At 37.2% G+C, this 14295-nt stretch overlaps 1 protein-coding gene across 2 annotated transcripts in view; it reads right to left on the bottom strand.

Moving 5' to 3' along the window:
• MAP2K5 (mitogen-activated protein kinase kinase 5) overlaps positions 1-14295 on the bottom strand; it is a 270926-nt gene that overhangs the window by 144582 nt on the left and 112049 nt on the right. For both annotated transcript variants that reach the window (XM_027553050.1, XM_027553051.1), the window contains exon 13: positions 8915-8963. In XM_027553050.1, coding sequence (XP_027408851.1) covers positions 8915-8963 — 49 coding nt within the window. The remainder of the gene's footprint in view (positions 1-8914; positions 8964-14295) is intronic.

Here is a 14295-nt window from a genome sequence, read left to right as displayed (position 1 = left end):
AAGGGTGCCCTTCAGGGGGACCTTCTTGTACATTCTGGTGGCAACTTCTTGTGGAGCTACAATTATTTCAAAATAGAAATTTTTTTTTTAATTCCTTTGTTTTCCACCTAAGTTGTGACTCTATATGTCCTTTCTGTAACTTTCTGTTCATGATAATATTTTATTTTCAATATACTTTACAATTTAAAAACTTTTTCCCCATAAAGAGTTTATCTTTTGATTTGATTCCATCAGTTTGCTTTAGAAAGCAACCATATTCTTAGATAAGCCACACTGCTTTAATTCTCAATTATTTGTCTGCATTTAAGCCTCTTTAGTTCTAAAATATTTATTTCCTAGAGTTCCCCATTTTGAAGGAACACAAAATAGTCTGTACACATTAAGTACTTAGAACAGGGCCTAGTACACAGTAAGCACCTAATTAATATTCACTACTGTTATTATTACTATTATTACAATTTTCATAGAAAAGCTACTCTCAGGGATTTTCATTTGTTTTCTTTCTTCTCCATACCTCACTTGCTTTGTACCTTGTTAAGATATCATATTTCCTTCTGTTACAAAGCAAAGAATCCAGAATCCTGGTGCTTGTCAGAACCTGAATGATCATCCGGCCATCACATAAAACCTATTCCCTCTTAGAAATTGAACTTTTAAAACTGCCCAAGTCAGGCCAATTCAGTGGTGCACATTTGCAGTTCTTAAATAATATCTGAGGGGGAAAAAATGGGTTAACTAAGGAAAGAAAAATCTGTCCAATTTCTAGATGCTCTAAATTGTTGACCAAGGACAACAGCAACTTTCTTCTCTTTTCCTTCCTTTTCCCCCTGCTCCCTTTCTTTTGCCACCCCCTCTCTTTCTGACATTGCAAACCTTGAGGGTTTCCTTTTTTTGTCTTTCAAGCTAGTGAGTTGCTAGACCAAACTTAGGTAGGATTTTTCAGGCGTTACAAGATATGGTAATAAAGACAGAATCAACCAGACCCCTTGAAAGAATGGTCTGTCTCTTTAGGCAGGGAAATCTCTTTCTAAAGTAGAAATTCCACTGCACTGCTAAGAACTAAGAGATTGCCTTTTTTCTCTTCCTTTTTTAAAGAAAGTTTGATTTACTGAGGTATTGGGTTGGTCCAATATAATTTACAGTAAAATTCATCCTCTCTAGATGTGTAAGTTTAAGTGTTCTAACAAACATGTACAGTCATATAACCATCACCAAAATCAAGATATAGAACATTTGCAACATCTCCCCAAAGTCCCTCACAGCTCTACAGTCAACTCTTCCTCTACCTTGGGCAACCACCAATGTGTTTTCCATCCTTATAGCTTTGCCTTTTCCAGAATGTCATGGAAGTGGAATGACACAATAGGTAGCCCTTTGAGTCTGGCTTCTTCCACTGAGCATAAGGAAGCGGGATGCATCTGTGTCACTGCATGAATCAGCAGTTTCTTCCCTATTATTGTTGAGTAGTATTCCATGTAGGGATGTACTACAGTCTATTTATTCACCAGCTAAAAGACACTTAAGTCATTTCCAGTTTGGAGCTATTACACATAAAGCCATATGGCATGGGACTGCCAAATCACTTCGGAGGACAGTATCAAACTTGACAAAGGAGGCAAGAATATACAATGGATTAAAGACAATCTCTTTAACAAGTGGTGCTGGGAAATCTGGTCAACCACTTGTAAAAGAATGAAACTAGACCACTTTCTAACACCATACACAAAAACAAACTCAAAATGGATTAAAGATCTAAACGTAAGACCAGAAACTATAAAACTCCTAGAGGAGAACATAGGCAAAACACTCTCCGACATACATCACAGCAGGATCCTCTATGACCCACCTCCCAGAATATTGGAAATAAAAGCAAAAATAAACAAATGGGACCTAATTAACCTTAAAAGCTTCTGCACATCAAAGGAAACTATTAGCAAGGTGAAAAGACAGCCTTCAGAATGGGAGAAAATAATAGCAAATGAAACAACTGACAAACAACTAATCTCAAAAATATACAAGCAACTCCTACAGCTCAACTCCAGAAAAATAAACGACCCAATCAAAAAATGGGCCAAAGAACTAAATAGACATTTCTCCAAAGAAGACATACAGATGGCTAACAAACACATGAAAAGATGCTCAACATCACTCATTATCAGAGAAATGCAAATCAAAACCACTATGAGGTACCATTTCACACCAGTCAGAATGGCTGCGATCCAAAAGTCTACAAATAATAAATGCTGGAGAGGGTGTGGAGAAAAGGGAACCCTCTTACACTGTTGGTGGGAATGCAAACTAGTACAGCCACTATGGAGAACAGTGTGGAGATTCCTTAAAAAACTGGAAATAGAACTGCCTTATGATCCAGCAATCCCACTGCTGGGCATACACACTGAGGAAACCAGAAGGGAAAGAGACACGTGTACCCCAGTGTTCATCGCAGCACTGTTTATAATAGCCAAGACATGGAAACAACCTAGATGTCCATCAGCAGATGAATGGATAAGAAAGCTGTGGTACATATACACAATGGAGTATTACTCAGCCATTAAAAAGAATACATTTGAATCAGTTCTAATGAGGTGGATGAAACTGGAGCCTATTGTACAGAGTGAAGTAAGCCAGAAGGAAAAACATAAATACAGTACACTAACGCATATATATGGAATTTAGAAAGATGGTAACAATAACCCTGTGTACGAGACAGCAAAAGAGACACTGATGTATAGAACAGTCTTATGGACTCTGTGGGAGAGGGAGAGGGTGGGAAGATTTGGGAGAATGGCATTGAAACATGTAAAATATCATGTAGGAAACGAGTTGCCAGTCCAGGTTCGATGCACGATGCTGGATGCTTGGGGCTGGTGCACTGGGACGGCCCAGAGGGATGGTATGGGGAGGGAGGAGGGAGGAGGGTTCGGGATGGGGAACACATGTATACCTGTGGTGGATTCATTTTGATATTTGGCAAAACTAATACATAATGTAAAGTTTAAAAATAAAATAAAATTAGAAAAAAAAAAAAGTTAAACACACACACACACACACAAAAAAACAAAGTGGCTGGACCACTTCATATTTCTACCAGCAATGTATGAGAGTCCAGTTGCTCCGTATTCTTTGTCAGCACTTGGCATTACCAGTTTTTTCCTTAATTTTAAAGAAAGTCTCTCTTTTAGCAGGAAAAAAATGTGGCAGGAAACATTTTTATCACATTGAGCTATTGTTGAAAGTTGAAGCAATTTTAGCTCCTCTCTTCCTCTTAAAATCCCTAAGTAACCCACCCAGAAATTCTAACTCTACATTTATATATATATTCAGAACCTGACCACTTCTCCACATCTTCACAACTGAGCCTCTATAACCCACCTGGTTACCGTGACACTGCCTAACAGCTGACAGCACCCTCTCTCATGTCCTCAGTGTGACACACTGACCTCCCCGCTGTTCCATGAGCACATTATGCACATCCCACTGGTATCTTCTGCTCTGTTCTCCCATATACCTTCCTGGCTAGTAACTCTCTTCCTTTAAGCCTTCTCTTCAATCTCATCTCTGTGAGGCCTACCTGCTGAACACTGCAACCCGTCTTTTGCCTCCCCTAAGTTTAATCTACGTTTTCTTTTCTTTATATTAATGACTACCCTCTAACATACTCTATACTTACTTATTTTTATTATGTTCATTATTTATGGATGGCTTCCCAACCTAGAATATAAGTTCCACGAGTGTCAGAATCTTTTGTTTTATGTAAATCAATATATTCCAACTAGATAGACAAGTGCCTAGAACACAGTTGAGATAAAAAGTTGCTCAATGAAAAAACTAAAAACATTGGCTTTGGAGAAACAGACACAGAATACAGACTTATGGACATGGGGAAAGGGAAGGAGAGGGTGAGATGTATGGAGAGGAACATGGAAACATATATTACCATATGTAAAATAGATAGCCAACGGGAATTTGCTGTATGGCTCAGGAAACTCAAACGGGGGTCTGCATCGACCTAGAGGGGTGGGACGGGGAGGGAGATGGGAGGGAGGCTCAAGAGGGAGAGGACATATGTACATCTATGGCTGAGTCATGTTAAGGTTTGACAGAAAACAGCAAAATTCTGTAAAGCAATTATCCTTCAATTAAAAATAATTTTAAAAAACTGGCTTTGGTGTCTATGACAACACCAACTGGAAGATAAGTATTGAGGCTGGAGTTATAAAAAAATAATAAGAGGAGTAGAAAATAAAATTTCTAACATGTATATTGAAACCACGAGACTTAGTTTCTCCAAACATAAATCTATTTGGGCAGCATTCACATTCAGAGTAATACAACTATATATATATATATATATATATATATATATATTATATGAGACAGCTCTCCTATTAGAGAAAATTAATGAAACTAACCAGGATTGTATATGCAAAAAATATCCTGGGACACCAACTATCTAGGCTTTTTTCTTTCTATAAACTTCTCCATCTGTGTAAGACTGCCCCAGCCTGACTGCCAATTTTATTTTCTTAATCCAAGTTCTATTCTCATTACCGTTCCATTTCTATTTTTTATCCTCAGGGAAACACAGAGCAGTTACTGCCAGGGCATTCTCACATCTTCCAAAGAAATGGCATAGGTGTTAATCTTGTATTTATGTTTGATGTGGGTAATGATGGCTGTGACTGGAGCTGTAGGTTTATTAATATGCAGGGCTCTCACCTCATTAGTGGCGATGTATGTTTTGAAGTTAAGCTGCAATATTTGCTATAATGTTGGATCTGGCCTAACAGACTTTCTCACTGTTCATTTTCTTTGTTTTTACTCAGTCAGTACATGCTATGCTTACAGGGCTCACACAAATGCTTTTTAATAAAGACAATTTTTTTCCACAGTAGTTAATCTTGGTGGATGTTTCAAACAGTTTTAATAATTATGTCTTCATGTGATATCACATGCTTTTCTTGAAGAAAAGATTTTCATAATTTTTGACCTAGTAATACAAAGTAGAATAAACTCTCTCCCTGGATTGATTTGGAAATGAGATAAGCTTATTAACAGAATAAAGTGGTTAATTCTAATAATGCTGCTGCTACTGCTGCTAAGTCTCTTCAGTCGTGTCCAACTCTGTGTGATCCCATAGACGGCAGCCCACCAGGCTCCCCCATCCCTGGGATTCTCCAGGCAAGAACACTGGAGTGGGTTGCCATTTCCTTCTCCAATAATTCTAATAATAGTTATTATATAATTAAAACATACCTGCACTAGTAATATCTGATAGTTTATAAAAACTTTCGTATATATCACATCAACTAGATTGTTAAAAGAACAAAATAAACATCAGTAAAACCTGATTGAATATAATATATGATGATCCCCTATGGGTTGGTGGGATCTTGTACACTTCAATTCCTAAAAAAATTTCCACTTTACACAATACACAAATAAACTGACCTGCACCAGACTAACAAGGCCCACAGGACGGACGGGTGGCCCGTCACTGCTGCTGCTCAGGCTTTGTCCTGCTCTACAGTCCTCATGGGGTTTTGCTCTATAGGAAAGGCTCAATTTTCAACAGCTTGTCTGGAAGCCATTAACTATCTTTTACAATATAAACTCCACAATATATTATATACTTCTATATGCATAATTTTTTTTAACAGTCACAAATCCAGGACCACTGTACTTCAGGGAAGCCACTGAAATGTGAGAGACAGTTTGTCCTCTTTACTGAATACATATCCATTTCTTAGTCTTCTGAAATTTGTGTTCCTGAGTATAAGGATCCTGGCTTTTAGGGACAGCGGTTGGTGAGGAAGAAGCCAACTGTCAGAGGAGAATACAGGTACTTAGACAAGACAAAGGAAAGGAGGCTTAGCCCGCTCATGAGTGTTTGCCTTTCCCTGTCTTCATTTCGCTCTGTCTTCTCACAGCGCTTGTACCAGGCTCCCCGCAGGCCCTGCCAGAGAAGAACCACTGTCTTTGATTTGACAGCATGAAACATATTCAGCTAGAACTCCCCTCACCATTCATTTCGAGAAAGCAAAAACAAGGATATGTGCTTTTATGAAGGTACAGCAATAAGCCTATACAGCATAAGTGTATAAAAAAAGTATATTACCTATTTAATTGCCTTAGCTGAACTTAAAAGCTCTGATCTTTAATTGCCTGATTGAACTGATCTAGAAAGCTACAATTTTTTAATCAAGGAGAAAATTAAATAGCTTTTGGTAAATATAAAGGCATCTTTAATCTTATTTTTATGAAATCCAAGTTATTAAATATGGACAAAACCTCTAAAATATTAAGTTAACAACTACTCAATCTAGAGTAAATTTCTCATTACAAAGCTTTACAAAAGTCTCCTGGGACACGTGGCTTCTTCCACTTTCCAGTAAAAAACATGTACTTTTAAATCCAGAAGGTAAAATTTCCACAAATAACAATGAAACTCAAAAGCTAAACATACATATTTAATAAGGTAAACTACGACAGCACACTGTTTCTATAGCTGAGGACCCATAATTACTGGGGAATAACTGTCCATCTGCACCGTAATTCATCAGTCTTTGCATTGAGAGAGACACAGACACACATTCACTTATTGATACTTACTTAACACTGAATATATACCCATTACTATACATAAAATAGATAACCAACAAGGAACTACTCTATAGTACAGGGAACTATACTCAATATTTTGTAATAACCTATAAGGGAAAAGAATCTGTATATCTTTGTACAAATCTGTGTATATTTGTGTAAAATCTGTGTATGAATGAATCATCTTGCTGTATCCTACACAACATCGTATACCTGAACATTGAACACAACACACTGAATACCTGAACACAACATCGTAAATCAACTGTACTTCAGTTAAACAAATAAATTAAAAAAATGGAAACTCCTTGAGAGGGTTAGTGGGCCCACTACCAGAATCCCCACTTAGCCTCTCACCGATAACCTTGACCCATAACCAGTGGCATCTTATAGTGGTTACTCTCTGTGGGAACTGGACTGGCTAGCACAGACTGAAAAGAGAAGTGCAGGCTTAGGATTCCTTTTTGAAACTTCTATGACCTTAATCAGTCAAACCACTAACGCCCTCATACATCACTGATCAAAGAACCCTTCTCAGCCCAAACTGCATCCAGAGCTGGGGAGAAGGACCTACCTGCCTCTGAGAGGCTTTGCTCAGCCACACTTGCCCACAGGGACACAGGGTGGTTGCACAGGACTCTAACCAACTCTTCAGTCTTTATTTTTAGATGCAGACATAAATCCATTAGACATGTCTATCAAGACACCATTTCAAATGAAAAATTCCATTATTCTTCCAGACAAAAAGTGAAGCTAAAACCAATGGTTTTAAAGAAGAAAAACAAAGATGACTGCAGAATAACTGAATAGCATTTCCCTATCTACTATAGTTCTTAGTGCTACTAAGAGTCCGCATAGAAAGTTATTATAAGTGAGAATTCCCTATGAGCCAGAATTATGTTGTATGCCCAGAGTACAGGATGAGCCTAAGGGTCACTTTAATAATAACATTTGCATTTCCATGGCAAAGGCCTTTAAATTAAGGTTCTGCTGCTGAGCACTGATGACTTCCTTGAGTTCCTTTGTCAAAAGGATAGCAGATGTTCATAAAAATCAATAAAATGACAAGAACTGACCACTGTGCTAACTCCTATTAAAATGGCTATAACCACTTTATGGGTTTGCAAGTGTGGGGCAGTTGGAGTACAGGGGAGGAATATAAGTCATATTACATTAAAGACTGTTCTCTTTTAATCCTGGGGAGAAAATGCTCCACTTTTTCTCACCCACCAGATGTACTAACATGTTTATTTATTCTCAGGAAGAATAATTCTGACACAGTTAGTTCACTCTCTCTACATGTAACTTTTGTACCAACTATATACTCAGAAATAGAGTGGACTGGCTTTAAAGAAAAACTTGGTTTACAATTCCATTTAATCAGCATAAACACCTTCAAGAACTGAACTGAAAGTTTTGCATGTCAATATCTACATACCCTCTCCAAAAGAGGAAGGAGAATTTAAACAAAAATTTGCAATCACTAGGATATTAAAACTACAACCACAATCACAACAAAAAACCCTTAGTGACAGATGTGATGCTACAACTGCAGGCATCGGTTGTTTTCTCTCTCATAGCTTATACCTTAAAAACAAACAAAACTTTCCCTTAATCACATCTAATGTGTATGCTGTTGCATTCTCCAAATGTGCATAAAGCTAGGCTGAACAGATGTGTAAACTTAAACAGTAGTTACTAACATTAGGCCAACTTGCAGTTGCTTTTTTATAGTCTGTTTCTCACTTAATAATTTGCTCCAAATGGATTCAGACATTTTGGGAATATTAAAAAGTGCGAAAGGAGGTTCCTTTTGCAACATTCAACAGTTACCTGGTAATTCTTTTCATGCATTCTGTTAATAGACTTAGGAGACTAATTGCTGATGCATTCACCAATTCCTTCAAGTTTCACTTTCAAGGTCTGTGAAGCTGCCTCTTAAGAAACAGTGCATGAGGATAATTGAAATGTTAACAAAAGGAAGGGATACAACTGCTAGAAAGTGAAGGCTTTTCATTAACTAGAGTTAAGAAAAATAAGATCCTGTCATTTCCAAATACTGTGAAATACCATTTTATGTGTTTCGTAAACATCATTCACAAAAAAATATAATACCAAGTATATAATCTATATCAGAGCTGTTAAGGAATAAAATTTTTTAAAAATAACATTTATGAAGGCGCCATCTTACTATCAAATATATCACCTGGCTTAAATATGAGATCATCTAATTCACTTTAAAAATCAAGGTTTCCAGAGAGCCCCCCACCCTACCCCCAAATAAGTCAGAGCTCATAAGCTCAGTACATACCTCTATGTAAAATCTTTAAACTCCACAAATAAGTAAGGCCTTTAACAACCTAAATTTAAGAAAGAGAAAACGGGTCAATGATGGTTTTTATGAGGAATTTTCCACATTTAAACACACAATCATATCCACCATAATTTCTTCCTTCAAAAGTCTGTTAACCAACAAGCATTTACTGAACACCTTCCGTGCCGGGCACTGTAGGGATACTGAATGTACAAGCTACAGGCTCCTTCACTTAATAAACTCACAATGTTCTGAGGATAAGGTACGAAAGAAACGAGTATGTGCGCACACAGAGCGACTCGGGAGTCCAGTCACACCAAAGTTCTCAGTGCTAGTGTACGGGGGGAGGACAGGGAAAAGGGACACAGATTCTCACTTATTTTCTATACTTCTGCATATGAAAAAAAAGTTAAGTCATGACATTTATGACCAAGGAGAGACATTCCTTTTCATATTTACTTTTAACTGAAGGATAATTGCTTTTACAGTATTGTGTTGGGATTTCTGCCAAATATCAACATGAATCAGCCATAGGTATACCTATGTCCCCTCTCTCTTGAATCTCCCTCCCACCAAGGAGAGACATTTTTAAAAACTTAACTAATGAAGGCAATGGATGGAGTAAAGGCTGCTTCCCCTAACAACAGTCAGGAGGGCTTTATTGAAGTGCCAGGCTCTGAGCAGCAGATCCCACTGATGTGAGGAAAAGTGGAAAAAGCATTCAGGCCAAGGTAAAAACATATGATCAGAGTGTTGGGGCAGTGTAGTTTTCAAAAACATCAAGGTCATGAACGACAAAGAAACACTGAGACACTGTTCTAGATTAACAGAGACTAAAGAGACATGACAACTATTATAATGTATAATCCTAGACTGGATGCTGGACAAGAAAACTTTTTCTTGTGGTCTATAAAGGGTATTATTAGACAACTGGCAAAACCTGAATAAGGACGGTTGATTAGGTAATAATGATGTATCAGTGCTAATTTTCTGATTTTGATCAGTATATAGAGGTGATTTAAAAGAATATACTTGTTCTTAAGAAAAATACACCTGGAATATTTAGGAGTAAAAGGTCATGACACTTACAACTTATTCTCAAATGTTTCAGGAAAACTATATAGGGACCTCCCTGGTGGTCCAGTGGTTAAGAATTCACCTATCAATGCAGGGGACACAGATTTAATGCCTGGTCTTGGAAGATCCCACGTGCTGCAAGACAAGTAAGCCTGTGTGCCAAGCTGCTGAGCCCATGTGTCACAACTACTGAAGCCCGTGCACCCTAGAGCCTGTGCTCCATGAAAAGACAGCCACCGCGATGGGAAGCCTGTGCGCCACAACTAGAGAGTAGCCCCCACCTGATGAAACTAGAGAAAGTCTGAGCACAGCAACAAAGACCTAGCATAGCCAAAAATAAAAGTAAATGATAAAATTAAAAAATTTTAAATGTGTGTGTGTGTGTGTGTGCGCGTGCGTGTGTGTGTTTAGTAGTTGTGGTGCACAGGCTTAGTGCGTGCTCAGTCACTTCAGTCGTGTCTGACTCTTTGTGACTCCATGGACTATAGCCTGCCAGGCTTCTCGGTCAAGGCATTCTCCAGGCAAGAATACTGCAGTGGGCTGCCATGCTCTTCTCCAGGGGCTCTTTCCAACCTGGGGATCGAACTTGCATCCACCTGTGTCTCCTGTCTTGCAGGCAGATACTTTGTCCACTGAGCCACCTGGGAAGCCCATGTTGTGGCTCAGACTACCAAGGATCCGCCTGCAAGGCAGGAGACCTGGGTTTGATCCCTGGATCGGGAAGATCCCCTGGACATGGGCATCGCAATTCACTCCAATATTCTTGCCTGGAGAATAGCATGGACAGAGAAGTCTGGTGGGCTGTAGTCCATGGGGTTGCACAGAGTTGGACACGACTGAACAACTAACACACACACAAACATACATATGTTTAAGCAAATGTGGTTAATTGTTAACAGTTGGGGGGTTTGGGTGAAGCATCTTTGGGAATTCTTAGTATTTCCAAATAGTAGTTTTCTGGAAGTTTAAAATTATTCCAAAATAAAAACTTTCCCCTAAAACATTTTAAATGACATTAGGGTAGAAAACAACAAAGTGTGTCAAGATGATGATCCTCACAAGCCATTCTGACCAGCTGCTGCAAGCCTGTGTGTGGAAGCATAATATCAAAAGGGCACGTAAAAGAAATAAAGAGAGAAAATAAAACCGTCTGGGTTAGATTTTGGATTTTTAAAATTTAATAGCCCGAATTAAGAATAATTAGTTGAGTAAGATACTGAAAAGAAGATGTTTCTGAGACCTTAAGTACATGGGGGACAGTGCTACCTTCTATGTGGGAAATTTAATCATTAAAAGTCTCAAAAGTCTTTATATAGAAGGTGTTATAAAAGGAGATGCATATGTTTTTGTTCATACCCACTGGTCCTGTATGCACATGAGTGTGAACTTCACAACCTGAAGGCTGACCATTCATAACTAGGTATCAGATACAAAGGACACACCACTATTATTAAAGATTTGCGGCAAGAATTTGTAAACGTCCATCATAATAGACATTTTTAGGTGAGTCAGGAATATAAGAAAAACTACCATTATGAGAAGTAATTGGCAATTTACATATCTTGAGAATGATGAAAAGAGGGTTGGGGCTAAATATGCAAGGATTTTAGTTGATCAAAAAAGATTAAGAGCAATATTAAAAATAGAAATATAAAGGGGAAAACAATTTATAAATACGAAAAATGCAGAAGATAAAATCTATATCAATTAATGCTGAGCAGAAGTTAACATATTTAATTATTCTGAGTGGAATGTACTCCTGAAAAATTTGCTAATGCATTATAATCAATTCTATGATATATTTGTCTATTTTAAGAGAACGGAATACATATCTATAGCAAATGATTTCTTCCAGAATTCAGACTAAGTGGCATTACAATAAAACACATGTACTCTGAACAGTAAGATAATTAAAAAAAGAAAATATTAAAATAGCAATAACTAACACAGAAGGAATAAACAGGACAAAAATATTTCCTTAAATGCTTGTAAAAAAATAACATCAACAATAAAAACAATATCTTCTTTGAGCAAAGGACAAGGTCATCTTATTTAGTAATCACCCTCTGAGTTCTGGAAACAAGGTTAAATTTCTCAACATAAGCTTAGTTGAATATTATAAAGCTTTCCCATTAAACATAGCTCACCACTAAAAATTAGTCCCACAGAAAATGAATAATCAGAAAACATACAAGGTGAAGTCAATCCACCATATTCAGATTACTGGGCAGAAAAAAGTAAAACAAATACTGATTTTATGATACTTGCTAAAATTAAAAGTTTTATTGGAGATTCAAAAAAGAAAATATTCTTCCAACTTTGCCAAAATAGACTACATTTTCCTTTAGAAGAAAAATAAGTGTACAGGGAGCTAGCAATCTGTTCATTGAAAACCTAGAGGGTATTATTGGTATTCAGTAAGCCAGGTTTCACAACAATGGCTTGACGAAGCCTTGACACTAAAAGTGCTCATATCTGCTGTCAATCACTCACTGCTTGACACGTCAAGTGCACATCGTTTCAGGGACGACTTCCATCAACATGAGCACTCACAGTGCACAGTGTCACTGCTTCAGAAATTAGAGGAAAAATAAAATGTGTTAGGTGGCAGGGAAAGGCAGAAAGGCATTCTTCTTTATAGGAAGGCCAGATTCAAACAAAGTGGGAAAAAATCACTGAGCAAGTTGGAAGGCTGAAATCAACCAGTTTATATGGACTTCTTTTCCTGGGAAAATACTCTCTTGCCATACATCCATCAAGAGAAAATGTGAACAACATATTATAAAGGCTGACAGGGGTCTATTCTGTAATGAACCTTGGATCTGTGGGCCTGTACAGCATGCCAGACTATTAGAATTCAGAAAATAAAGTTACTGTGGGGAGGAAGAGATGCCAAGATGAGGTTCTAAGACATGAAAAGAATCTGAAGCAGTGTATTTTGTTACTCTCGTATTCTTTCATTTGTACTTTTCTCTTTTACTTTCAAACGTTGTTCTTCCTTTCATTTCCTCCTCTTTTTTTCTCATTCTCTTAGGAAAGCAGAGGGAAAGAGTATGGGGCCCAGAGTTAAACTGCCCTGGGTTCTGATTATTACTGATTAATTACAGAACTCTAGGCAAGCTATTTAACTCTGCTGTACCTCATCTCGCACATGTTTAAAATATGTACAATAATCTATAGTTACCGTGAAGGTTAACTGGCATTTATTTCAAATGCTTTTCACTAAAACCATTGTCATATTTTCGATTACTCAATAGGTAAGCTCTGTATTAGAGTTGGATTTTTTTTTTTTTTTTCTTGACTCCATTCACTTCACAGGCTTCCCACTTCAGGAGAATTGAAAATACCAATGGCCTTGTGTGGCTGCCCTACACAAGAGGGAGGCAAGATTTATGAACTCCAGGAAGAACAAGCTTCTCTTCTGAAGAAGGCAGGCTCCTATTTTAGCCAAGTTTGATAGATAATTGAGTATAGAGAACTCATATACTTTTTTCTTTTTCAATTGGTATCCCTCTTTTTTTTTTTTGCCCTTTATTATACGTGTTATTAAACTTTAGAGCCAAGAACTGCCAAAAGCCACAAAGCATTCATTCCCCCTGAGATTAAAAGAGGAAATGAAACATTTTTATTTTCATCTAAAATGGTGATTTAAGTACTCGAATTTCATACTCATCTACCTAAACATGTAGATTAGAAGCTACTTAGCAGCAATAGCATCAGAAAAGAAAGTTCTCATCACCCTGGGCAGTTCACACTAATAATTGGAAAGAAAAAAGGAAAGCTGTGAATTACAATGAACTAAGACTAAATAAGGGTCCATGTTGGATTAAAGGATTTGAGTTGTCAGTTTGATGTATAATGAATGTGAAAATCAGCCATTTAATTAAATGGTACATGGTATAATCACTTTGTTCTGCATTAAACTGCTTAAGTTATCAGAGTGCCTTTAGGTTAGCAACTGTTTACTATTACACCACCCATGACTTCTCTTAGACACTGTTTAGCCTATGTTATTCCAAATTTGAAATCTGGAGTTTAAATAATAATGTTAATTTAGTTGATATATTTTGTCAGTTTATTAGTGAATATAGAAAAATGGAAAACTTCTTTTAATTACAAAGGAATAAATTCCTAGATACAGATGGTGAAACAATTAAAAACCAAGTACATAAAACATATACAAAAATCTTTAAGACCAAAGTAGTATTTCCTTGCAGACAGTTTTACTTTAATAATTTAGGCTTTAAATGTATTTTCTAATTGTGTGCCTGTAACTACAAAATGTCAATAAAACAGCTTTC

The sequence above is a fragment of the Bos indicus x Bos taurus genome, chromosome 10 (assembly GCF_003369695.1).
Source record: "Bos indicus x Bos taurus breed Angus x Brahman F1 hybrid chromosome 10, Bos_hybrid_MaternalHap_v2.0, whole genome shotgun sequence".
In the NCBI taxonomy this organism is placed as follows: domain Eukaryota; kingdom Metazoa; phylum Chordata; class Mammalia; order Artiodactyla; family Bovidae; genus Bos; species Bos indicus x Bos taurus.
The sequence above is the reverse complement of the archived record's forward strand: the minus strand, read 5'-3'. Positions and strand labels throughout refer to the sequence as shown.